Source organism: Pollachius pollachius, assembly GCF_949987615.1.
Source record: "Pollachius pollachius genome assembly, chromosome: 3".
NCBI lineage: Eukaryota > Metazoa > Chordata > Actinopteri > Gadiformes > Gadidae > Pollachius > Pollachius pollachius.
This window is the reverse complement of record NC_136936.1, coordinates 32,584,628-32,609,627: the sequence shown is the minus strand read 5'-3', so window position 1 is coordinate 32,609,627 and position 25,000 is coordinate 32,584,628. Positions and strand designations below refer to the sequence as shown.

General features: G+C 41.2%; 2 protein-coding genes across 2 annotated transcripts in view; one reads left to right on the top strand and one right to left on the bottom strand.

The window, feature by feature from the left end:
* Nucleotides 1-955: 955 nt before the first annotated feature.
* marco (macrophage receptor with collagenous structure) lies at nt 956-17,383 on the bottom strand. The gene is made up of 14 exons (XM_079731748.1): nt 17,286-17,383; nt 13,432-13,530; nt 13,007-13,164; nt 12,805-12,862; nt 12,423-12,509; nt 12,160-12,195; nt 11,477-11,557; nt 9,417-9,512; nt 8,030-8,065; nt 3,090-3,176; nt 2,597-2,650; nt 2,336-2,407; nt 1,572-1,598; nt 956-1,333 (listed from the first exon to the last, which is right to left on the bottom strand). The coding sequence occupies exons 1-14, from the start codon at nt 17,323-17,325 to the stop codon at nt 1,308-1,310; spliced, it is 957 nt and encodes a 318-aa protein (XP_079587874.1). The 5' UTR covers nt 17,326-17,383; the 3' UTR covers nt 956-1,307.
* Nucleotides 17,384-22,519: 5,136 nt separating this feature from the next.
* Nucleotides 22,520-25,000, top strand: part of en1a (engrailed homeobox 1a) — a gene marked incomplete at both ends in the record, with an annotated part of 3,188 nt that continues 707 nt past the window's right edge. The window contains one exon of the mRNA XM_079733998.1: nt 22,520-23,045. Coding sequence (XP_079590124.1) covers nt 22,520-23,045 — 526 coding nt within the window. The remainder of the gene's footprint in view (nt 23,046-25,000) is intronic.

Sequence of the window (25,000 nt, the reverse complement as noted above, 5' to 3'; positions counted from 1 at the left end):
AGGATGAAGAGATAGGAAGAGGATGAAAATAAATGAGTGAGATGTGACACTCGGAGGAAGGGGGAGGAATGGGTTTGTATTTATTATCCGAAAAAAAACAATGCAAGCACACACTGCACAACAGCTGGCCTTGTCGTTGTGGTTATTATAGAAAGTTAACAAAACCCTCAACAACTATTTAATTATTTCAGCTGATCACTGATTATAAAATTGGGCTGTTGTGTGAATGATTAAGGCACATCAAATGTCCAAGTCAAAGGTATAGGCATTGTACGGTTGCCTACCCTATTGGCAAGGGAATCTATATTTAGAAAGTGTCTAACCGAAGAAATCCCCCCTTCCCTTCAGGTCTACCTCGAAAGCCCCTTAAAACATTTGACTAGCTCACTAGCTCTAGCAATCAGTCTGACTAGCCTTGTGGAGGACTCATGCACAATGAGTGCAGAGGCATTGCATGCAGGTAGCAGGGTAGCAATCAATTCATTCGGTCTGAATTAAATGGCCTATCACAGGCCTGTGACAGCCACAGATACCAGTTTTTATTTTTCTCTTTTTTTTGTTTGAGCCTTTTATTTATTTATTGCTATCACTATCGGATGAAAAGAGAATAACAACAAATATGACATGAATGCATATTAGATCCCCTGGCTTTAACATAGAGAATGGTAGGACAGAAATATGATATAGCGGTCAAACACCAGACTCTCTGGGGTTGGTTTTTGACCCCTCATACCCGCTGCTCAATTCAATATCATCTCAGGGACATATGAATCAGTGAAACAGCAGAGAAATTATCAAATAGCTTGAGGCATAATTCATTAATCCAATAAATTATCAATATCCCATAGTTGAATACATTGCGTAATAAATTGGCCAAAAAGTTATCCATCAACGTATGAAGACACATTACACCAAGAAATACATCATGAGGGTATCAGATTGTGTTTTAAAAACTGTTTATTCAAAAGGACAACGTTTGTATTTAGACCATTTTTTCAATTACTTTTGCAGTTTTGTTTTATACTTCGTGAATGTCTCAGAGCTTTTTCACAGCAATAGACGGCTATTAGGATAATCTGGTGTTCATGGATCAAGAAAAGTAGCAGACGCTTTTATCCAAAGTAATAGTACATTTGTAGATACAAGTAGTCACCTCTGTGTCTCTGTGTGTCTGTGATTTGGTGCCTGTGTGTCTGATGTATACATGTGTCTTCGTCAGTCCACGTGTTTAGCTAAGCCCGTTTGATAGATTTCGGTCGTAAATCCTTTCCAACGTCATATTGCTGTAGACCAGTTTCATTCGTCTCCTACCCAAAGTTAGTTCCCGGAGATCCTGAGAAGAGAACAGAAGTAAATACAGGTTGTGTCAGCAACAAATCCACCTTCTGTGAATTCATACCCCCAGTTGTCATGTTTTCTTATATATATATATATATATATATATATATATACACACACTTCATACTTCACACACACACACAACACAACACAACCATACACAAGAAATAATATTATTTATTTTATTTATTTTGAGGTATTTATTTGTTATGTTAAAAAAAGATTGTTCTCACCCCTTGAACCAGGAAATCCTCTTGTACCTTCAACAGAGAAAAAAGATGAACAACCTTAAAGCAAAATTCCTGTGCATCATAATTTAGTCCAATATTCTATATTGTTCTACATTATAGTCCTATACATTATATTGTAGCCCTATAATATACCTGTAGTACATTATAGTCTGAAACATTATATTATAGTCCTTATTATATTATATACTACATTTTAGTCAATAGCATTGTAATATATTCCTATATTATAAATTGTAGGACATTATGGTCCTATACATTATATTATAGTCCGATATTATATATTATATAACATTAATGTACTTTATAATCCAACATTATATATTATGATACATTATAGTCCTATACATTTATAATGTATTCTTACATTATAAAATATAAAGCATTATAGTCCAATCATTATATTATGGTCCTATAAACAATTTAACATATAATTATAGTTATTTATAGTCCTGAACATTATAGCATATTACTATAGTATCATTATAGAACATTAAAGTCCTATATATTATATGTTAATCCTATATTATGCATTATAGTACATTATCGTCCTATGTATTATTAAATACAAAATTATATATTATAGTACATTATAGTCCGATATATTATAAAGTAGTCCTATATTACACATTATATTACATTATAGTCCTAAATGTTTCCCTCTTGAATGTGTATGCCTCAATGATCAAAAGGCCCATGTTAAACAGCACTTTGGTTGATTCTAATGGTTGTGATTCTAATGAACGTACCCCTCGGTCCTGCAGGTCCAGGCATCCCTGGTGGTCCAGATGCTCCTTTCAGGCCCATAGTGCCACGGCCACCTATAAGGTACATGAAAAAAAACTAAAGGCACAAGCTATACCAAGCTATGTGCGAGAAACAAATACAGAAGGCATTGGCTCTTTATCAATGCCTTAAATACAAACACGTTGCATACACACTAACAAGAATACGCCCACATACACACATGTACGCATGCACACAGAAACACAGAAACACACACAACTTACCTGGGTATCCTCTTTTACCTTCGGGTCCAGTTATTCCTCTTGGTCCAGAAATTCCTGGATTCGAAAACATGGAATACATCATGTTATGGAGCTATCCCTCCCTTATCTTAACCACACCCAACCCCTACCTTTACCGCAAACAACACTTACCTTAATCTAACACAACAGTAACCTTAACCATACCAAGCCCTAACCTTAACAACACAACCCTTGACCCTTAACCACACACAAACCTTACATTAATCAAACACAACTCTTACCTTAACCACAAACAAACCTTACCTTAACCATATCAAATCCTTACCTTAACCACAGCCAATACCTAACTAAACCACACCCAGCCCTCATAATAACAATATTCACTAATATTCAATATGCTGTCCAAATAACCGGAATGGTTCACTATTCCAATGCACACACAAAAGATGTCCAGCTTGGCTCATAGTGTATTGAGGACTGATAGAGGGTTCAGAGATGTGCACAGGTGTCTTACCTTGTAACCCAGAATCTCCCTTGATAGAAGCTCCCGGTACACCTTGTACACCTGGGGGGCCTTGTGGGCCAACAGGACCGGGGGGTCCTATATGGCACACACACACACACACACACACACACACACACACACACACACACACACACACACACACACACACACACACACACACACACACACATGATATCGCTGCACGGGAAATAAAGGCAACCACAGAGCTAATTCTATTTATTTAAAATATAAGTGAACCCCCTGTACCAGCTCGAATTTGAACACTGTGAGATTTTAGGCCAGAACACATCATTGCGTATGAGATTTATATTCAGCGATCTTGTATATATAATGGTCCCCACTAAGTGGCATTATAGTATCCTGGAAGTGTACCCTTCTGGGAAGCAGTCAACTACATGAACCAGTCCCCAGACGGAACTCCACACAGCCACACCGTGATCGTGGCATACCCTTGTCAAAGGGCCCCTGAAAAGGCCCCTCTTTGGAACTAAAACAACCAAACTTGAGTTTGGAGCGGAATTGAACAATGTTATTGGCTTATCAGTGACAAAAGTTGTTCGACTGACATTTTCCATCTCTACCATGTGATCTGAAATTGAACAATGACCATAAAACATAGAAAAAATTGGAATTATACAACTGCTGAACCAAAGATTGTTCTGACACACATGGGGCCCTAGCTTGCACCCAGCGCAATTGACTTTCTACACTGATGCATGTATCATTGCTTGTTTGCACACGGCGTAAAGCTGATTTACCCCCGGAGCAAACTCCTGTCACTACACTTGCGCCCTGGAGAGGCTTGTCGGCGAAAAGTAGAGGCATGTTCAGGCGTAAAAACAATTAATTTTAGATTTTTTAAATATTTTATCCTTTTAAGATATTCTTCTTTTAAAATACTATTTTTTAGAATGGAATTCAATGGGAGGACGACGGAGCCGACCGCCCATTCTCTGACACTTCAACTACTTCAGACTTCGTAACTTGGTCAATTTTTTATTGTTAACCTTCGTTCCAACGTTTAACAAATTAACACACTTAGATGCATAATCCAAATAATAAAATGAAAACAGAATTCCAATATCATTTATACTTTTTTCAGAATCACAGTTTCATTTAATACCGGCTCCATATATTTTTAGTTGGTCTCATTGAGTTAAGTTGAGGCTCAAGCGCGAGGACGTTCAAGCAGTGTGGCCAGATTGGCAGTGGGCTAGCCCAAGGTGGCTGTAAAGTAACCATTGCGGGCATCGCGGAGCCTAAAGGACGTCAATATTTAACCTAGAAACACAATGTCAAGCTTAAACGGTTACGTTATTTCATGTTAGTGGCGCTAAAATGATCTATTGGAAATATGATTGTTATATATCGGGTGTTTGTTTGTGGGGAACCCCGTTTATATGGCTAAAGGCTTGCTGCTTGCTACATATCCGGGTGTACTCCTGGTAGAAGCTATATGCTAAAAACAATGCTTGCCTGTCCAATAGTAATCAGGGGCGAGGGAGGGCCATCAGACCTGTCACTCAAACCTCTTCACTAGTCGTAAATAGATTTGATTCATGATACATAGTCAAGCTGGCGTTGACTGTAAGGTTGATGTTCTTTAAATTCTTGTTAGATTATTTCAAGTTGAAGTTCTACATACATTTTTTTCATTTTATTTTGAGGATTGTATTATTTTAGCTCATGCACCAAACACATTTTCCGTCGCTGTGTCTCTGCACACGGTGTGTGTGTGTGTGTGTGTGTGTGTGTGTGTGTGTGTGTGTGTGTGTGTGTGTGTGTGTGTGTGTGTGTGTGTGTGTGTGTGTGTGTGGATTCCGCCAACACAGAGGCAATATTGATTTTATCTTTGTTGCTCGGCATTTGCAAGAGATGTGCCGGGAACAGAATCAACCTTTATACATGGCCTTCATAGACCTTACCAAAGCCTTTGACTCAATCAACCATCAGGCCCTCTGGCTGGTCCTGGCAAAAATTGGCTGCCCAGGAAAATATATCAGAGTGCTGCGGCTGCAGCACAACGACATGTCTGCTACTGTATTAAGTGGCAGAGTGGGTCGTCATTGCATCCCTGCAATGACACAGGGATGCGTCATTGCTCCATCGCTGTTCTACAGCTTCATTGCAGCCATGCTCCATCTCCCAGGGAGCCAGCTGCCACCAGGGAGTCTAAATGATGTACAGGACTGACGGACTACTGAACATCAACAAATTCAGGGCTAAAGGTCGTACCACCACCATAACCATCACAGAGCTGCAGTATGCAGACGATACTGCTATTGTAGCCCTTTCAGAAGAGGACCTACAGTGTACCTTGACTGCTTTTGCGAAAGCGTACAAACAGGTCGGTCTGGCCATCAACCTATAAAAGACACAAATCCTCCATCAGCCACCACCAAACAGCAACACTCACCCAAACATATCCATTGTCATCACGAGGTTGAAAACTATGGACCACTTCCCATACCTTGGCAGCCTCCTGTCATCTAAAGTCACCATTGATGAAGAGGTACACCACCGTCTTAGCTGTGCCAGCGGGGCATACTCAAAGCTGAAGAAAAGGGTCTTTGAGGCCCACAACCTCCAGTCAAAGACCAACATTCTGGTCTACAAAGCGGTACTACTCCGTACTCTCCTGTATGGGTCAGAAGTCTGGACCACATACAGCAGGCATTTGAGAGCACTTGAGGCCTTCCATCAGAGTTACCTATGGAGAATCCTCAGGATAATGGGGAGGATCGACGGACTCACACCAGCGTCCTGGAGGAGGCTGGCATCTCCACCATGTTGGAGGAGGCTGGCATCTCCACCATGTTGTGCCGCAACATTGTGTCTAGTAGATACAATGTTGCTCCGCGCAGCCGGTACAAATGGGTTAAGACCGGATTGCGCATCAATGCGTGTTTACCATTAAAGGTAAACACGCACAGATGCGTGATCCGTTCTGAATGGGTTAAAAGAAACATGAAGAAACTACAAAAATATAACACATAAGCACAAAACAAAATGACACAAGCACAGACAAGTAAAATTACACATTATTCCTACCCATAACAGGTTGGTGGTGTGTGAAAAACAAGAAACAGGTAGCACACAGAAACAGAAAAAAGTGCATGAACATATAGCACGTTAAAACACATAAGCATTTAAACACAGACAAAAGCACATAAGCACAGACAAGGAGCATACACATATACAAAGAGCATAAACGCAGACAAGAACACATACGCACAGACAAGAAACATACACATAGACCAGGAGCATAAACGCAATTAGTAAACACAAAGACAAACACACTAGCCCAGATTATTATGGCCGCATATTTTATTTGTCAGTAACCAGTTTTTTATAGATTTTGAGAAGGTTTTGGGTAATGTAATGTTCCTTAATTCTGTGGGTATAGTATTCCAAGTATGCGCAAAATAACCTTTTCTATATGGCATTTTACAATCTCCTTTTGAGGCTTGTGTGTGTGAGAGATAGATGAGAGGTTCCTTGTATACCAAATAACGTCATAGTTATAATTGGGTTGCGTTAAGGTGTGTTTTCGTGTATTTGCCATTGCAGAAGTATATGATTATTGGATTTCTGGCAATATATGTTTTGGGCGGGTTTTTGTTGATTGGGCAGTTTTTAGTCTATAGTTGAGCTGGAAATTGCCAACAGAACAGCTCAGCTATTCTATATTTAATCTCAAATGTATTCAAACTGGACCACATTAGCTATTTGTTTAACTCTTTATGACACTTAATTTGTTTCCAACAATTTTTAATGATTTAAATGGTGTGCATGTTTACATTGTTTACTCCATTTTGACTCTGTTCAAATCCCTTCACTGGATATTGGCCACTTAACATTTTTTTACATCTTAAACTATTTGGCTGTACTAAAACATATTTTCAACCTCATTTTGCACTACATTTTCCGCAGGAAATGCATTTTCTCATTTTCTTTATCATGTGCATGATAAAAGGGTTTCAAGAGTTTCTAGGCCTATTCATTTGTTTGATTTAAATATGGACATAATAATCCATTCAATTAAACAGAGCAATGATAAATCAGTTTGTTAGCAAACCAGCTGAAGTTATCAATTGCATGTATAACTGGAGGTGGTGCTCGTTTGTCAGCCATGAGAAATTATACGTCTCCTAGCCCGTCTACAAGCATATTAAATATGGATCAGGGCCATCATTTATCCACAGGTGGCCGAGAGCAGGTTGTGCTCACTGACAGCATGCACGTGTTGGCCCTGAGAAGGATGACTGTCGAAGCAAGGCTCAGAGTGAAAGCCATCTAGTATTTCATATTTTTCGCACGTAATTACCTGTCCACCTTTAAACCAAGAGTCTTTGGCAAGCTACAGACTGAAGCTACAGGCAGAATGTTAAAAGTTAGGATGCTAACGCTTACAGTGATGAAGCTATAAGCTAACTATTGGTACAGTCAGGACTCTATGCTATCAGGCAGGTAGGCTATCTGTTGTGAGGGTCAAGAAGCTATCTAGAAGCTATGCTATACTTTGGGACAGGAAGGCTGCCAGGATATGACAGTATCACAGCTAATAAGCAATCTGTTGGGATAGTCAGAATGCTAAGCTATCTGTTGCAACAGTCAAGAAGCTAAGCTATCGATTGGGACAGTTAAGAAGCCAAGGGGAATCAAAGGTTGCTACAGTAATAAGCTAATCAGTCAGGAAGCCAACATAAAGGACGCTAACAAGGGGAACTAATGGATTGGAACTTAACAGGTAGCATACTGGAAAGAACTGTTATGACATTGACATTAAATGTCATGCAATCTCAATTAGGCATTGACATTGATCATTTTCTTTTAATTATTATTTAGAAAAAAATGATAATTTTCTTTGAAGGATCATGTAATTATCATGTGTCATAACGACAGTCATGCGGTTAGAAGCCCCTTACCAGCTATTCCACCCAATCCATTTCTTCCTTTTGGACCTAAGAAAACAGAAAAAGATTAGGGTTTAATGTTATTGCGTCCATTCTCTGTATTGAAGCAAACCCCTTTTAAGTGTTACAACAGGATTCGCCTTGGCCTTCTGCACAAAACATACAAACCGAGAATGGTTGTTCAAACTTTAAAGGATTTAGCCGCTTTGCTAATATCCCAGGTTAACTGTTGACATTGTCAATGTCGAGATGTAAATCAGACCTGATACTGTCAACTCAAGCCTTCAAATTGCCAGCCATTTAGATCCATTTTATTCCAAACTAATGTAAAGCAGCTCCCATAGCTGTGGCTTTGTTTTGTCCAACACACGTTAGCGCTCATGGAGTGCCCTGGCTAGGTTGTTTTCTCCAATAGAACCAACAAATAATAACGTTTGATCATGTGTTAACATGGACCTGCGCGCTGCTAGTGGTGGCTCCGTTTTAGGCTGTGGGGTTAAGAACTCTTGGTTCAGAGCCACACCTCAATAAATAGACAGGGTAAGTGTAGAGGGGGGGGGGATGTTAGCTGGCTGGAGCACCACCTAGGCATTCTCGTGTTCAGAATGCCGTGCCCAGGTTGTATAAATCTACGTAGAACAAGACGGTCAACTGAACTCAAATATAACTTTTCCCAACTGAGCCGGTCCATTTCAACAGGTGGGTTGAAGCAATAAAATATCCACAGTTCTATCCAAAATTCCCAACTGGCCCATGACCAGGACATTTAACATTTAGGAATTCTAGCCTCTTTGGTAAGTCTCAGTTGCTAAGTCTGTGAGCATATGCAGTGGCTTTGCAACACAGCTGGTTTGTGGGCACTTTTGAAGGTAACTTCCTAGCCAGGGCATTTTTTATGCGCTGAATTGGGTTGGACCAAACAAAAATCCAGCGGGGAGCCGCTAAAGGGAGCAGTAAACCCGTGTCTGGAAAGAAAATGTCAATTACTTATCAACTGTCCCATTTCAGGATGCACATACACCGTAAGAGGGAAAGAGTTGAACTAAAAACATGCCAGATTTACATCCCGAAATAGACAATGTCAACAAATAACCCGTGGTCTGTATTTCGATAACTTTTGAAATGGAACAACATGGTGTACACGTTTTTTGTGTTTTGAAGTAAACAGTTAAACTTCACCGAGTGTTCTCTATCCACTTTATGGATTATTGATGTGGATTAGACGGAAAGTCAAGCTTCATTCATTTGGAACCTACTATATATATATATATTTATATATACATATAGAAATTGATATACATATTGATATTGATATTGATATACATATATTGATATATATATATATTGATGCATGATATATGCACTGTAAATATATATATTACATGGATAGAACCCCCACCTGAGGTGCCGTTGGACCCTCGCTCCCCAGGAATCCCCCGAGGTCCAACTTCCCCCCTGGGCCCTGAGGGGCCTGGAGGGCCCATCACCCTCTCTCCTGTGGGAGCACAGAGAAAAAATATGTTGAAACCTTATCATAAAAGTTGTATTCATGTATACAAAATGACAACATTTTACAATATCGGTGCTCATTCATGTTCACTCAAGACTGCCAGCAGAAGGTTTTGGGTTCTAACCCCAATGTCCACAAAAGCTCTACCTGCTCCTTAATTGCATGCATCTACACATTTCCTGCAAGGGTGCTTTAGCACTTGAGCTGTTTGGTCCATTTTAATCCAACCATTTTAATTTTTATATTTATTAATCCCTTTAGGAAATTCCTCGTCTGCATCTAACCAATGTTAGCTAGAAGCCAGGAGCAGTAGGCTGCTAGAGCGAGGGCCGTGAACCAACTCCAGATGTAGCGCACTCGCCTTAGTTATGGGCAGGAGTGTTTTTGTTGTTTGGGAGCAAACCCACGTGAACACAAGGAGAACATAGAAGAGTCCACCCCCAGGAAGTCAAACCCAGGACCCTTTGCTCTGAGGTAGCAGCACCGGATTGGGCCGGATTGATTTGGGAAAGCTCTTGCTAGCCCATGCCCTGATTAAGATCTCAAACAGGGAAATGTCAGCACTGGGGGAGAGAGAGCAGAGGAGGACTGTGGGAAAATGTCGGACGCCCATCCATCCAGTGTTTCATCTGCCTCTGACAGGGGCTGACAGGTCATCAGAACCCAGATGATCGCAGGCCCTGCAACTGAAAGCTAATGTCTTCTGCACTTCGCAACCCGCTCACACCCTGACTCAAACCCTCTAACACTCATGGCTGAACCTCAGCATGCTAATCCCTTTGAAACACCTGTCCACACTAAACTAAGAATCTAAAACTATTCTTCATCTCAACCTGACCAAGCCAAACCCTTGCTACTGTCTTCACCGCATAAACAAAAAAAAACACCAATATAGTAATCTTTAACAAAAATATTTTAGTATAAATAATGTTTCCTAAACAAAAAAAATCCCAGAACTAGAACCATCGCTTATCCAATGCCTGGACATTTCTAAACAAATAACTCCTTCTAGGTCAATGTATCCCAAGCTTAGTGTTTTAGTGAATGTTTAAAATGACACAAGCCTAGCTTAGACTAACCTCTATTTCTGGACTCAACCTTAGTTATTGATCAGTAACAATCAAAATGTATATTACATTAAATAAATCCAACAAATATGAATAGTTTCCGACATAATTGAAAGCATTAAACTTTACAAGTTCCCCCCTTCTCACTTCAGGGTGCGTAGCCCTAGTGGGGTATTATAATTAGGGCATTTAGCTTTTATCCAAAGCGACTTACATCGGTTAATACACACATTGACACACCAACAGCAGAGTCAACCATGCAAGGCGACAGCCAGCTCGTCGGGAGCAGTTAGGGCTAAGCAAGGGCGTAGGAACCGGGGGGGACGGACGGGACGTGTCCCCTCCAATATTGGAGACAGGCGCATCTGTCCCACCTAAAAATTATACCGGGGGAGAAAAATATTTTATTTTATTTTGAAAGCGCAACACAGCGTCTTGTCACCGCTTCTTATTCTAAAAAACTGGATGATTGAGCGTGCAATTAAAGAATTGATTTGATATTTATCAGTTCATTACTGCCATTCAAAATGTGTTTTCCTTTACATTTACAAATGTAATTTTTTAGTAGAATAAAATATATTTGTGAATTTTTTCAGTGTAGTCAATTTATGATATATTTCTGTTCAAACCATTAACGGATCTGTCAGGTTTCCGATATGTGTCCCCCCCCCCAATGTTAAACTCATTCCTACGCCCCTGGGGCTAAGTGTCTTGCTCAGGGAAACATCTACACTCAGCTAGGAGATGCTGGGGATTGAACTAGCAACCAACTGACCGAACTTCGGTTACAAGGCAACTGCTCTACCTCCTGAGCTAAGCCGACCCTAATATGGCTCGCAGGCAGTATCACACGGTTATGACACGATCGCAGGCAGAACTTACCGGGATCTCCCTTCTCACCCTGGGAACCCGTTTCTCCTGGGATTCCTGGATGTCCAGGACCTCCCACTGGGCCGCGCTGGCCTAAGGAATGATGGGTCATCCTTTAATACGTATCCGTATGCGTGTATATATATTATGGCTTTCTAACGATTCAAAATTGTAATCGCGATTAATCGCATAGTATTGGTGGGTTAACTCACGATTAATCAATTTTTTTTAATTATATTTTAAATCCACTCCAATTGAAGTGAAATGAGATTATCAAATGGAATGAACCATTATCAATATACCAAATGTACTTAATAAGCAAAAACTAGACCAAGTGATGTTGAGGGAGTTTTATTTACTCACTTTATTTACTCAAAATAAGATTGCATTAACACGTTATTATCGCTCTTATTTTAACAGCCCTAATATATATAGTGTGAATCATACATCACACACACGAAAATGCCTTTCAATGTATATAATCTAACTTTACTCATGGATCACTTAGTTTTTGTGCTATTTTTTTTGTAGATACATGATAAACAAATATATCATCAAATCAAACCGTATTATTGTAGCATCACAAGGTACTTAATGAGGGAAACAACACAACAACAACAACAACAACAGGGTGTTTGTCCGTTCAATAAAAGTGATTTGAATGTATCCTGTAGGATCCGAACAAAATTCCTTACCCAACATTCCCTCCTCGCCATTCTGTCCTGGGAGTCCTGGAAGACCGAGGGGTGCAATAGGAATATTGATCCATCACATGATAAATTAAGTTATTCTAGCATATATATCTTTAAATATCACTCAAAGGCCGCAAATTAATTTGTTGAAAACAGATGCTGATTAAAGCAGGATCCTTCACACTCACACACAGACACACATTGACACACACTGACACACACACACACGCACACTCACACAATAGAGAGGTTAACAGGTGTCCTACCTGGACTTCCACGTCCTCCCTTAACAGATACTCCTGGAGCACCTGGTACACCTGGTGGTCCTACTGGGCCCATAGGACCGGGGGGGGCTGCACACACACACACACACACACACACACACGCATGCACAGGCACACGCACACACATACACACACACACACATCCAAACAATTTTATATTGATACTTTATTAAAATGAAGAACAATCAATATGATTTGTGTATAATTTGACACACACACAAACACACACACACACACACACACACACACACACACACACACACACACACACACACACACATTACACAAATATATACTAAAATGTATAAACTTCTTCTACTATATACACACCCAAACCAACATGCACTATGAAACTGGCTTTTACCTGGTAGCCAGTTAATACTGGTCAGATTGTGCTCCAGGCAGAGAGGTCTGGTGTTAACCTGAGGCAAGAGAGAGGAGGAGAAGGGGGTTCAACAATGAGAAGGCTAATGACCAGCCATCTTAAACTGTTTCACTCTTAAACTGCTGCGAATGGAGGTCAACATCCACAATCTTGTGGAAAGCAATGGAAGCATCTTAAAGACCTGAGTCTGCAGGGTTTGGAGCTGGTGTCTCAGGGATGCCATCTCTTGGCTGCAGTTGCTAATCTGGGGGAGGATTTCTAGTTTGACTCCCTCTGGGGTCTCGCTGGAGAACATCTTTTCTGAGTGGACCCCTGGGGGCGGGGCCTTCATTGTGAACACTGTGGAAAGCACAGAAACAGGAAGGTCAGAAGATATTTACAGAAGATGTTCAGGAAGTTCTGTTGGGTAAAGTACAGTATTTTGCTTACTGAGTCATTTCACCACACCACTTGAAAGGAATCATCATAAAAACAGGGAAATAACATCATCCCCAGCTATTGACCGTCTATAACCTTATATTTCCTAATATTTAGCAGTTTCACTGTAAAAAAGACTCTCAAAGGCCTCTTCCTCTTCCTCAGTGCCGACAGCGACGTGAAGCCTACCTTTGACGGCCAGGAGAGTGGTGAACACGATCAGTAGCACCTGAACCACTATGATGACATTCAAACACGGCTGCGCTTTGGGCTTCGCCACCAGCTCATCTAAATACACAAACACACGGTATATATACATGACACTAAGGAGCAGTCAGCAGCCTATTTGATACAGCGGAGAGCAGTGATATACAGGAAAGATTCGATAAGTTGATACATGAATAACCCATTAATCAGACAGCCCTCGTAGGGTATATAGTGTATGCTAATGAAAACAGATCATCATCGTATATTTAACAACAAGGAAATAAACTGTAGTAGCATGACTTTTTTGAAGTGGCAAATTTTATATGTGACATAAATATGTATATATATATATATATATATATATATATATATGGAGTGTCGTCAGAAGTTGCCACTGGCTCAAAACCAGACTGATTTGGCATCAGAGGCCGAAGACCCAACAACAGATCGCAGACCCAAAAGAAAAATCAAGTATGACTTTTATGCATCTCAAAGTGCCTTTTGTTCCAACATATTTGTACAAAGCCAGTCTCTTTATGAACTCAAATATTTGTCTTTAGTTTTGTCTGTCTCTAATAAAGGCCAAGTAGACACGTTCGACTGGACTTTGAAAATCAAGACCCCAGTCCTCCAAAGAAACAGGCCTTCCAAAATCTCCCTAAGGCCCCTGCGATCTCTGGACCGTCCAACATCAGGCACTTCATAATAGCGCAGCCCACACAGAGTGGGTGTTATGAGGTCCCTGTGACTAACGAGGAGCCTCAGGATTTTCAGGTAGTAGAATTGCAGAAGTAATTTAAGTCTTTAGTTTTAAATAAAATGTAATTTAAAAGTTGCTTTTTTTAGTGGAGATGATAGATGATAAAATATGTAAATTGTTGTTCACTAATAAACTAGGCAATCATAATTGAAAATTAAGTTGAAAGTTGAAATAATAACAATTCATAGGTGTTTAAAATATATATTTTTTTACGGCCACCTCCAGCACTTAATGACCCTGGGGTCAACCCTTCGCCAAGCAATGTGCAGGAGTTATGGTGGAGGTGACATGGCAGAGTCAGGGTCAGAGGAGGAGATGGTAGGGACACCTTATCAGGGCCAGTCTGTCAGTCCAGGGACAGGGACTCAGCAGGGCCATCAAGCTATCAGAGGCTGTGATCAAATGTGTGGAAGTAAGAATTAATGTGTTACACTCCTCCAGCCTTCACTTGATATAGGAGTGATATATTCACTATATATATATGAGTATATATCCTTGGAATATAATAGATAAGTAGATAGATGGATAGGTAGCTGGGCAAATTAATAGATAAATAAATAAATACATACATAAATAAATAAATAAAAATGAATGTACATACAAAAATACATGCGTTGAGGATTTAAAACTGCCTTTTTATAAGCCTACTAAATGTTGCTTTTTATTTTTCAGCTCTTCTGCGTGACCTGTTGGTTAACCAACAAATCCTGATGGACCAGCAAAATACCATGATACGCATGATCCAAGACCTCCACAGATCCATCCAGGGAGGTCCTATTTTCCCCTAGGGGATAAACTGGCTCTGGAGGCCCTGGAGGGCGACCTGGCAAGCCAGCGGGACCTTCGTCAGGAATTGGTGAGCTGCTTTTGATTTTCTTTGTTTCCCATACATAGACCAATGTGTGGTGCAGCGCCACAGAATCAACACCGAGCGCCAAATTGATTCTGCTTCTTTTTTCTTCTTTTTTGCGATTTTTAAAATTAAATATCGTTCCGTTCATTCATCTCATCACAGCACTCTTTCTCCCTGACATTCTCGTTCACACACGCATACGCACAAAAACACGCACACACAGAGACAAGCACGCATTCATACCAGTGGTGCGCGGGTATACTAAACAGCAGATTCGCCCACTCCTCCGCTCAACGCGCCTATCAAAGGAAAACCCGAAGCAGCGGTATTTTTGGCACAGAAAAGACGTTTTACCAAAGTTTAGTATGATATAGGCTACCGTGCTGAAAAACACCTGGCCAAAATTATTGTTAATTCAAAATTATTGTTAACTAAAACGATGCGATTAATATGAAACACGGCCGTCAGAAGCCTGCAGAAGCCATCCTGTAAGAATTTTAACTGTTCATCACTGTTTATCACAAGCATCCTGTTCTAGGCTCTGATAAATCTTCTCCAAAGGCTCCTGCACCTATACGGATTATATCAGGCTGAAACCATCAGTCTGAACTGAACTCAAAGCACTTTTGAAATGTTTCTGGGAGACAACACACAGCCCACACAGCCACAGAGCATGCACCTATCTCCCACATGATGAGTTCTATTGGCAATGCTTACAGTTGGAACTTTGCGGGAAGAAGATTGTAGCGTGCATTACAGTATTGCTGTTTAAATGCAATTATATCTGTTCAAATCACTGACACAAACTTTCTTTGTGTATGTCTTCAATTTCAGATGCAGTGAGGCGCAATCCATCCTGCTCAACCGCAACGGATGTGCAGATTGAGGATGCCATTAAACGATGGTTTTACTGGGCTGGGGATAGGGAGGGAGGGAGGAAAAAACGCCAGACGGCTCCAAAGCAGGAGCAAACAAATTAAATCGAATAAAAGATACTACTTTAAAATATTTTGTTTTATTATTTGTGCATTATACACATAGAACATAAATTAACACTGTAACTTATGAGGTTTGGGTCACTTTGGGTCAGTTATGGGATCACTTTGGGTCAGTTATGGGATCACTTTGGGTCAGTTATGGGATCACTTTCAGTCAGTTATGGTATCACTTTGGGTCAGTTATGGCTTCTTTTTGGCAAGGTTCTGGGGATTTTGGCCACTCTTTGGGATACTTCTGGCTACATTTTGGTATTCCAAAATTGGTTTTGGCTGGGTTTTGGCCTCCTTTTGTTTTTCTTTTGGCACACCTAATTTGGCCAAAATTTGATCCAAAGCTTTGCCAAAATGGCATGCCAGTTTTGGGCCATAAGATTTTTGCTATCTGGGTTGTCTTTCACAAGTTTTTGAAAGAGCTTTTTTCGCTGTGAAAAATAGCCACAATCTACTGCCATCTATTGGTCATGTGTGGGATTGTATACTTTAAATGTATAATGACCGCCGCAGAGTGGACGTTGGACAGTAACCATTAACAGATGTAGGCCATCGAGGAATAGGCAGGGTAACTGGATCCTAAGAAGCAGGTAGGGGTTAGACAGTTACAGACACAGGCCATAAGGAGCAGGTAGGGGTTAGACAATCAATACAGAGACCGGTCATTAAGAAACAGGTAGGGGTTAGACAGCAGAGACAGGTTATTAATGAGCAGGTAGGGGTTAGACAGTGAATAGAGACAGGTCATTAAGGAGCAGATAGGGGTTAGATAGTGAATACAGAGACAGGTCATTAAGGAGCAGGTAATGGTTAGACAGTGAATACAGAGACAGGTCATTAAGGAGCAGGTAATGGTTAGACAGTGAATACAGAGACAGGTCATTAAGGAGCAGGTAGGGGTTAGAGAGTGAATACAGAGACAGGTCATTAAGGAGCAGGTAATGGTTAGACAGTGAATACAGAGACAGGTCATTAAGGAGCAGGTAATGGTTAGACAGTGAATACAGAGACAGGTCATTAAGGAGCAGGTAATGGTTAGACAGTGAATACAGAGACAGGTCATTAAGGAGCAGGTAGGGGTTAGAGAGTGAATACAGAGACAGGGCCTGGAAGATGTGGCTGCAGGATGCCTGAACATTATACTTAATAAGTATTAAGTATAATAGGGTAATGTTAAGTATTAAGTATAATAATACTCATTTAAGGGCCATAACTATATGAGAACTGTTCTTACCGTCGCTCTCAAAGTGAAGTATATCGCTCCTCTTCGGCATGGTGTAAAGAGGAAGATGACTGTGGCCGCAGGTCCTCTATGAGCTCTCACAATCTGAATGACCACCAGCCCATCTGCACCACGCTCTAACCCCATCCTGTGACGTAGCAAAAGCACACGTCTGCAATATCACTGGTCAAGAGCATTAAAAAAAAATAGCTGAAGTTGGTGAAAAATGTGGCTCTGTTGTAATATCCAGACATGTTATTGAGAATTGGGAAGTGAAATCCTATCTGGGGTGTTTTGAGTCTGTCATGGTCTATCTGTTTCCTTGTCTTGTTTTGGTGTGTTTTCCTGTGTTTCCCGTTTTACTTTGGTATCTCTGTCTTGTTTCTCCCCATGTCCTGTCAAGTCTCCCTCCTGTGTGACTACTGCTCCCTCCCCTAATGTGTTTCAGCTGTTCCTCGTTGCGTGCCCTGTGTTTGGTATCTAAGCCATTGTCTTTCCTTTGTTCCTTGTCGGATCATTGTAGTTTGTGGTGAGTTGTGTCCTACCTGTGTTCCCCGCGTCACCTGTGTTCTCGGTGTTCCTTGCCTTTTAGGTTAATAAATTATCCTTTACCTGAACTGTCTGCTATTGGGTCCTACCTGCCTACCTGCCACCCGCTAACCGTGACAGAATGATCCGACCATCATTGGACCCAGCGGACGCTCTTTTTGTTGGAGGCTGTGTTGGGGCGTACGTGCAGCGCTGTCGCTTCAAGGCCCGGATTGGAGGGTGCCTTACGGACTATCAGAGTGGGGGTGGTGAGTTTGGAGTGCCTTCCGGTTCCACATTTCTCTCCAGAGCCCTGAGCTGACTCCGGTCCCCGAGCCCTGTCCGGTTCTTGAACCCTACTCCTTCCCGAGGGTGCCCCTCTTCCAGATCTTCCAGACCTTCCAGAAGGGGCCCGCCCTCTACCTTGCCTTCCAGAGGGGGGGGGGGGGGGGGGGCTCTACCTTGCCTTCCAGAGGGGTCCCGCCTTCAAAACCTTCCAGAAGGGGCCCGCCCTCTACCTTGCCTTCCAGAGGGGTCCCGCATTCCAAACCTTCCAGACCTTCCAGAAGGGGTCCGCCCTCTACCTCGTCTTCGCCGCTGCAGGCCTCTGCTTGCCCCCCAGGCCGTCCGCCTGAAGCTCCCTGCCATGCCCTGGTGCATTTTTCTGGCCGCCCGCCTGACACCCCTCCATTCTGCCCCACTCCAGTTCCCTGGCCAGCCGGTCATCCCGTGCTCTGCCCCAGTCCATTTTTTTTGGTTCCCTCCTCCAGGCTCCCCTCCACCCACCCTATTTGGGTTTGACTTTTCTTTTTGAAAAAGTCAAACCTAGTTCATAAAGTCTTATGAACTAGGTTCATAAGGAACATTTTGGGAATTTCATTTAATTTATTAAGTTTTCTCAAGAATTATCTTAAGACATCTCATTAACTGTATTGCTTTGTTATAGCAGATTGTTTTTTACTTTTTTGAAGTATATCAAAACATCTATGCACTTGAGACAACTAATGATAAAAAACTACCAATAAAAGAAAACATAAAAAACAGTCAACCTTGTGTTTGCACATACATATACATGTAAATATAATGATACAATTTACACACGCACACAAAACACACAGACACACACACAGACACACACACAGACACACACACACACACACACACACACACACACACACAAACCCTAAAGTTTAGCAGTAAGAGTTATATAGTTATTTGGTTTTGGCCTAACACCATACCCATAACCGTTACCCCTAACTATAACCCTAACCCTAACCCTATAACCTTACCACAACCTAAGCCATAGCCCTAACCATAACAACAACCACAACACCCATAAACCCAAACCCTATCTTATCATAACCCTGACACACAAATATAACTCTGAATCCTAAGAAAACCTGAACCTTATAACTAACCAGAGCTCTACACAATATGACCCTAACCCTAACAACATCAACCAGTTTTTCCCCAGCACTGTATGGCTAAGGCTGCCTTAACAACAATACTGCCCCGCCTTGACTAACAATGTATAAAAATGTTAAAAAAACACAAAAATAATATTTATATAAAAAAAGAAATCACAACAGGTCACAATATTATCATTAACGCTTATATAGACTAACCCCTAACTCTAACTAACCCCACCATTGAGCATCACCCCAAACCCTCGCTTCAAACTCAAAGATTAGGCTAACCAAACCACAATGGGACAATTTCATACTCACCAACAGTCAACATTAGCCGGTTGCCCCAGTCATGGTGATGGGGTAAGCAGTGTTCATGTTTGGGTCCACATAACAGGGCTAAAACGTCACTTCTTCAAAGCCGTGATACTGCCGATGCTACAAAAGGCCACAAGATGGCGTCCTTTTATAATTTTCTATTGCTGGTAGCGTTCGCTTCATTTCACGCCCTGCCTCTGATTTGACTGATTGTGTGTGCCGGTTGAGTGGAATAGGCCTCTACACGTTTGCTAATCTGTGCTAGTGGCCCGATTAGGATCTACCTGACTACTCAACTATGTAGACTAGTCTATCTAGTTTGTTTTATTCTCATATTGTGAGAACTAAATATGCCATTTTCAAACAATATGCCATACACAATTATTCAGGCATATGACTGTGTGATTTAAATATAGTTGGTGTCTTTTCATCTATTTATCAGCCTAGGTCTACCCGAAAGGAAATTCTACTTTCAGGATTTTTTACGTTTTCATAAATTAGGCCTATAGCCTAAATAAGACTAGTTATAAATGCGGTCATTACATATGTTGCTTGACATAGCATAGGATTAGTCTTAATTTATTATGAAATATTTTTTACAAGTCGTTCAAAATTTTACCATTTATTTACGCCTATTTGATGTATATTCATAAATAGCTAAGCTATTCGTAATGGTGTAAATAACATTCACTTTGTAAAAAAGCCAGTTCCCATAATTAATATTTTTATAAATTCTTTCAAAATAAATTCTATAATGTATAAATGTATTATTCCAACATATAGGGACATATATGTATAGGGTCGACCCTTATTCACACACCTCTAGATCACTCATTGTTGTCGATTATTAAGATCTAATTGAAACTGGTCTTTATGGGCATTAGTATGTAGGCTATTAGTTTGCTAATAGTAGCAGATATGTAGAAAAAAAGGACTTATGCCTACAAATAGGTACGCAAAGAAAGAAACTGAAATCCAACGTCTGAATACGCTAAGCCTATACGAACCCCCGGCTCTAATCAGCAGAACATACCAAACATTGGTGGTGTTATGCCGACCCTCAGGTAGGCCCGTCTTTAGACCCATGGCAAAGGTTTGAGGAGGAATAAAGAAAACAAACCTAGATAAAAAAACCAAAACGACCTATAGTGCTGATAGCCGCCTGAAGGGAGAATGCATTTAACAAGCTTTTAGTATAGGAAAATTAAGTAATTTCATTTGGATTATGTTGATTTATATAGAATTATCACAACCTAAAATATAAATTTTAAAGAAAAGAAAGAACAAGATAAAGACCATAAAAACAAAAGAAAGAAAGAAAGACAGAAACCATCGTTCTTGCGCATCGTCAAGCCGTCAATAAAGTCGTTTTCTGCGTCTGTTTTCTCCTCCCTGCCGGTATTATTCTCTGTGTTTTCTCATGCCTCAGTGTTATTCTCTCCTGTTTTCTCCTCTCTGCCTTGTATTATTCTGCTGTTTCTCCTCCCTGCCTGGTGTTCTTCTCTGTGTTTCAATACTCTAGACGTGGTCCCCGCGTCTGTTACCGGGCTGTGATGATGAAGTGTTTTCCCGGTGACGGTGACAGAGGCTTTCTCTCGCGTCCAGGTGATGAACGTCCGGCTGATCAGGCGGAAAATAAGTAATTAAAACCTATAAATTATCCACGGGCAGCCCCCTCTCACATCGCTTTACAGGAGAGATAAGAGCTCATTCAAGCCTGGAAAAAAAATTGTTGACAATTGTTACCCTGGGGGAAAAAAAAGGTAAAACAAGCCATAAAGCATTTGTTAAATGTAATAAGCAGAGCTTGACAAATTAGTGCTTTTGGCTTATTCCTGAAACGTGTAACTAAAAGAGAGGTGACTGGTACTGTGTTTCTCAGCCCAGTATGTTTTCCATCCATTTCTACTCTTTTGGTCCATTGAGTCATATATGACTAAATATATATGAATGAAACTACCGTTTTGAGGCCTGTTGGTGTGCGCGCGCAATATATTGTTACGCACAAATAATTAGCCTCAGAGTCTCCAAATACCTCGAGATTCATTAATAAAAGGATTATTATGCTAGAACAAATTCTAAAAGTAGAAAACGGTCATAGTTTCATATTGTACGGTCATCATTTAACTTTAAAAGATCAGCATTTCTCTATTGACTTATTTTTCTGTTTGGTTTTCAATTAATACAAACAATATTAGACAATTATCAATTTGGTCTAATTGCGGATTGCAGTTGCGATTGATCTTAAGATTTAAAAAAAATAAACAGCCTATTTGTTGAAATTTGCAGTACATTTATTGAAATTTCACAATCGTGCGGCTTTGTCCAATGCTCAACGAAACCCTAAATAGATAATCAGGACATATTGATTTAATTTATTTGAGCATGATATAGACCTATAAAGGCTATATGTAGACCTATATTAGGCTAGATTTAGACCTATATAGGCTAGATCTAGCCTCTACTCTCATCAGGCTGAAGGCACGTAAGCAGTGATCATCTCTTCTTGGGGTTCTGTGAATCTCTTCTGTGCTCCTGTTGCTCAGAGACGCGTGACGTTATTGGACGTCGTCACCCAGATCCAGAAGTGTCCCGGGCAGCGATTGGTCCGCTCTCGCTCTTCGTGTTCCTCGTGCACCTCGGGTTGGTGGTGTGTGTGTGTGTGTGTTGGGGAGGGGGGGGGGGGGGGGGGGGGGGCTGAGTGATGTGAAGGCTTGGGGAACATCTCGCTGTCATACAGCGGTGCTGAACGGCACGGGGAGCGAGCAGAGCGCGCGGTACCGTGGTCGGTGTTTAGTGAAGTCGACGATATGACACAGCGGCGCGACACGCACGCGGGATGTCACCAGTTTAAAACACAAAAATAATGCATCATAATATTTAGATGGGAGAATAACTAGTTTTAGTTATCGAGCCATCGCGGTTTGTAGAATTAGTATTGGATACAACTGCAGCCCAACAAGTGGACGTGGACTTGGAGCGTCTCGAGCCGTGATGGAGGAGCCGCGGGACGCTAACAGTCCGGATAGCAGCGGAGCAGAGAGCCCCTCTCCCAGCCTCCCCTCGCCGCCAATCCTGCCGCTCCAGGCCGCCCAGCAGGCCCACAGGACCACCAACTTCTTCATCGACAACATCTTGAGGCCGGACTTCGGTTGCAAGAAGGAGCTCGCGAGGGAACGGGCTCAGAGCTCGAGCCGGGACCGGGGGGGTCTCCCGGTGGTCCGACCCACCCACCCGGGCACGCCTTGCCAGGACTCCAACTGCAGCAGCGACAGTACCTCGTCGTCCTCCGCTGCCTCGTCCCTCGCGCTGTCGCCAAGCCCCAAGAAGAGCTCGAGCTCCGCGGTGGAGGACGTCTCGGGCGGCGGGGGGGGCGGCGCGAAGTTCGGGGACACCACGTCCTCCTCCTCGGTGGTCCTGAACGGGACCGGCGGCAGCACGACCCCCACGCCCGAGACGCAGCCGCTGCTGTGGCCTGCGTGGGTCTACTGCACGCGCTACTCGGACCGGCCGTCATCTGGTAAGACGAGAGTTATGAACAACAAGACGAGACTTTATGAACAACCAGACGAGAGTTTATGAACAACAAACGATAAGTGGCTCTGCGTTGTGATGAACGGTATAAACCACTATATGGAACTGAGGCCTTTGGTTTAGTTTGTGTGTTGGTTTAGTGTTCAGTGGGTCGCTTATTCTTGCTTTAACTATTAGGATATTTAAGTTTTTTATCGTGGAGACTACATAGGCCTATATTTTTCTGGACTACAGTAAAAGATATGCCTTTATTTTTAGTCATATTCATATATTTATATTCGTACAAAAAAATATTATATTATCTCGCTTGGGTAGGCTACATTGTTGAATTAGCCCTGTTTAGGATTATGTGGCTTTCAATAAAATATTTATCTATAGAGCTTATACTGTATGCAAAACGTATGCCGACTGGCTATTTTAATATTCACTAATAATATGAAATTAATTAATATCAATATTAAATGAGTTGAACGTTAGTTGAACCATGTTAGTCTCAATGAGAGTCGGCCGGGCCATATGTCTGTAGCTTAGTTGTAACATGCAGTTGAAAGGTGTTGTTGCGTTCAGGAGAGTTCATCTATTGAGAACAGAACCAGGCAATCAGCTGTGCAGTGTTTGATAGAAAAGGTTTTCTTGTCAGCCTAGTTTGACATATTCATGAAAAAAAGCCTTCTGTTGTAATCCTGAAAACATTCTGGCAGTGAGTTGTGTATTATTTTTACGGTAAACTTTAGGCTGTGACAGGGTGTTTCAATTATGAAAACGTTGGTATTTGACCACCTCTTCCGTGAGCGAACGCACAGAGCGGCTAAATTCACTTGAACGGAGAAACACGAACACGTTCAAATAAAGGAGAAATAACATCAACCGACAGAGCCTCAGCTGGGAGGACATTTTGAATTCATTAAAGCGCCGTGGATAATTGGTGGCTTATGGCATGATAGTATTTTGCTCGATCTAATCATTGACAAATATCAATATTACAAAATCTAAATATGAAATCAGAGCTCTTTCGATTGTTATATTTTATTTTCAACTGGTTTGGTTCTTTACAAAAACATATCTTATTCAGATAGCCTACAGTAAAATCTCTGCATTGCATTAGAAAAAAATAAAAATGCCATTAAGTAAATTACATTAGGCCTATTTCTGTAATTACCCAAATATTATTGTCATTTAACAGACGTAATACTACAACTATGTTTTAATTGGGTACAATGTGTATTTAGTATTTACTAAATTGCTTCCACCCAAATGACATTTTACCTCCTGCAGGCCCATGATATTTTCTAAAGAACAAAGGTTGGCTACCGATAGATCTGAAACATAGGCCTAATAGCACACATATTGTAACCGAGGGATTTGTTTAATTTACAACTTTTCCACTTTTATTTGAACTTTAATTCAATTTTAAGTTTTCTAGGCATACAATCTAGGCAAAAATAAAAGTGCAACTGTTTTTTAATCTAAAGGTGCTAAATGGGTTTAATCAAAAGGATTTAATATCCCGAGCTCAAAATCTGCGAGCCCGTTCTGAATATGTAGGTGACGTAGTAGGTGTGTGCGGTGACTCTCGCGGTAATTAAAAAAAGCGTCAGCCCTCGCGTGTTTTGGTTGACTGGGTCACGTCGTGGCACAATAACAAACAGGTCGGTCTCTGTGTATCGGGGATTAAACGGAGCTATCAGAGGCTGTCCTGATCCGATGACGGAGACGACAGGCCGACACGTTGATCTAGGTCTTGCTTGTATACCAGAAAATAGTACATTTTTTTGTTATAGCTACAATAGCTCAATATAGCTACAAATGAAAAAGTATCCTGCAAATAAGAATTGTGGTTGTTACGCCTATGAATAAAACAGCTTCAGATTAACTGGAAAAACATCCAAAGTGGGCTATAATTATTACAACAATGATATTCATTAATTATCAATTATCAAA

Excerpts from the sequence above, each read along its gene's own strand:
- marco (XM_079731748.1), bottom strand. The coding sequence starts at position 17,325 with ATGCCGAAGAGGAGCGATATACTTCACTTTGAGAGCGACG. Across the intron at positions 9,513-11,476 it reads GGGTGAGAAGGGAGATCCCG|GAGAGAGGGTGATGGGCCCT; the intron begins GTAAGTTCTGCC and ends GTGCTCCCACAG. Across the intron at positions 8,066-9,416 it reads AGGGTCCAACGGCACCTCAG|GTCCAAAAGGAAGAAATGGA; the intron begins GTGGGGGTTCTA and ends CTGTTTTCTTAG.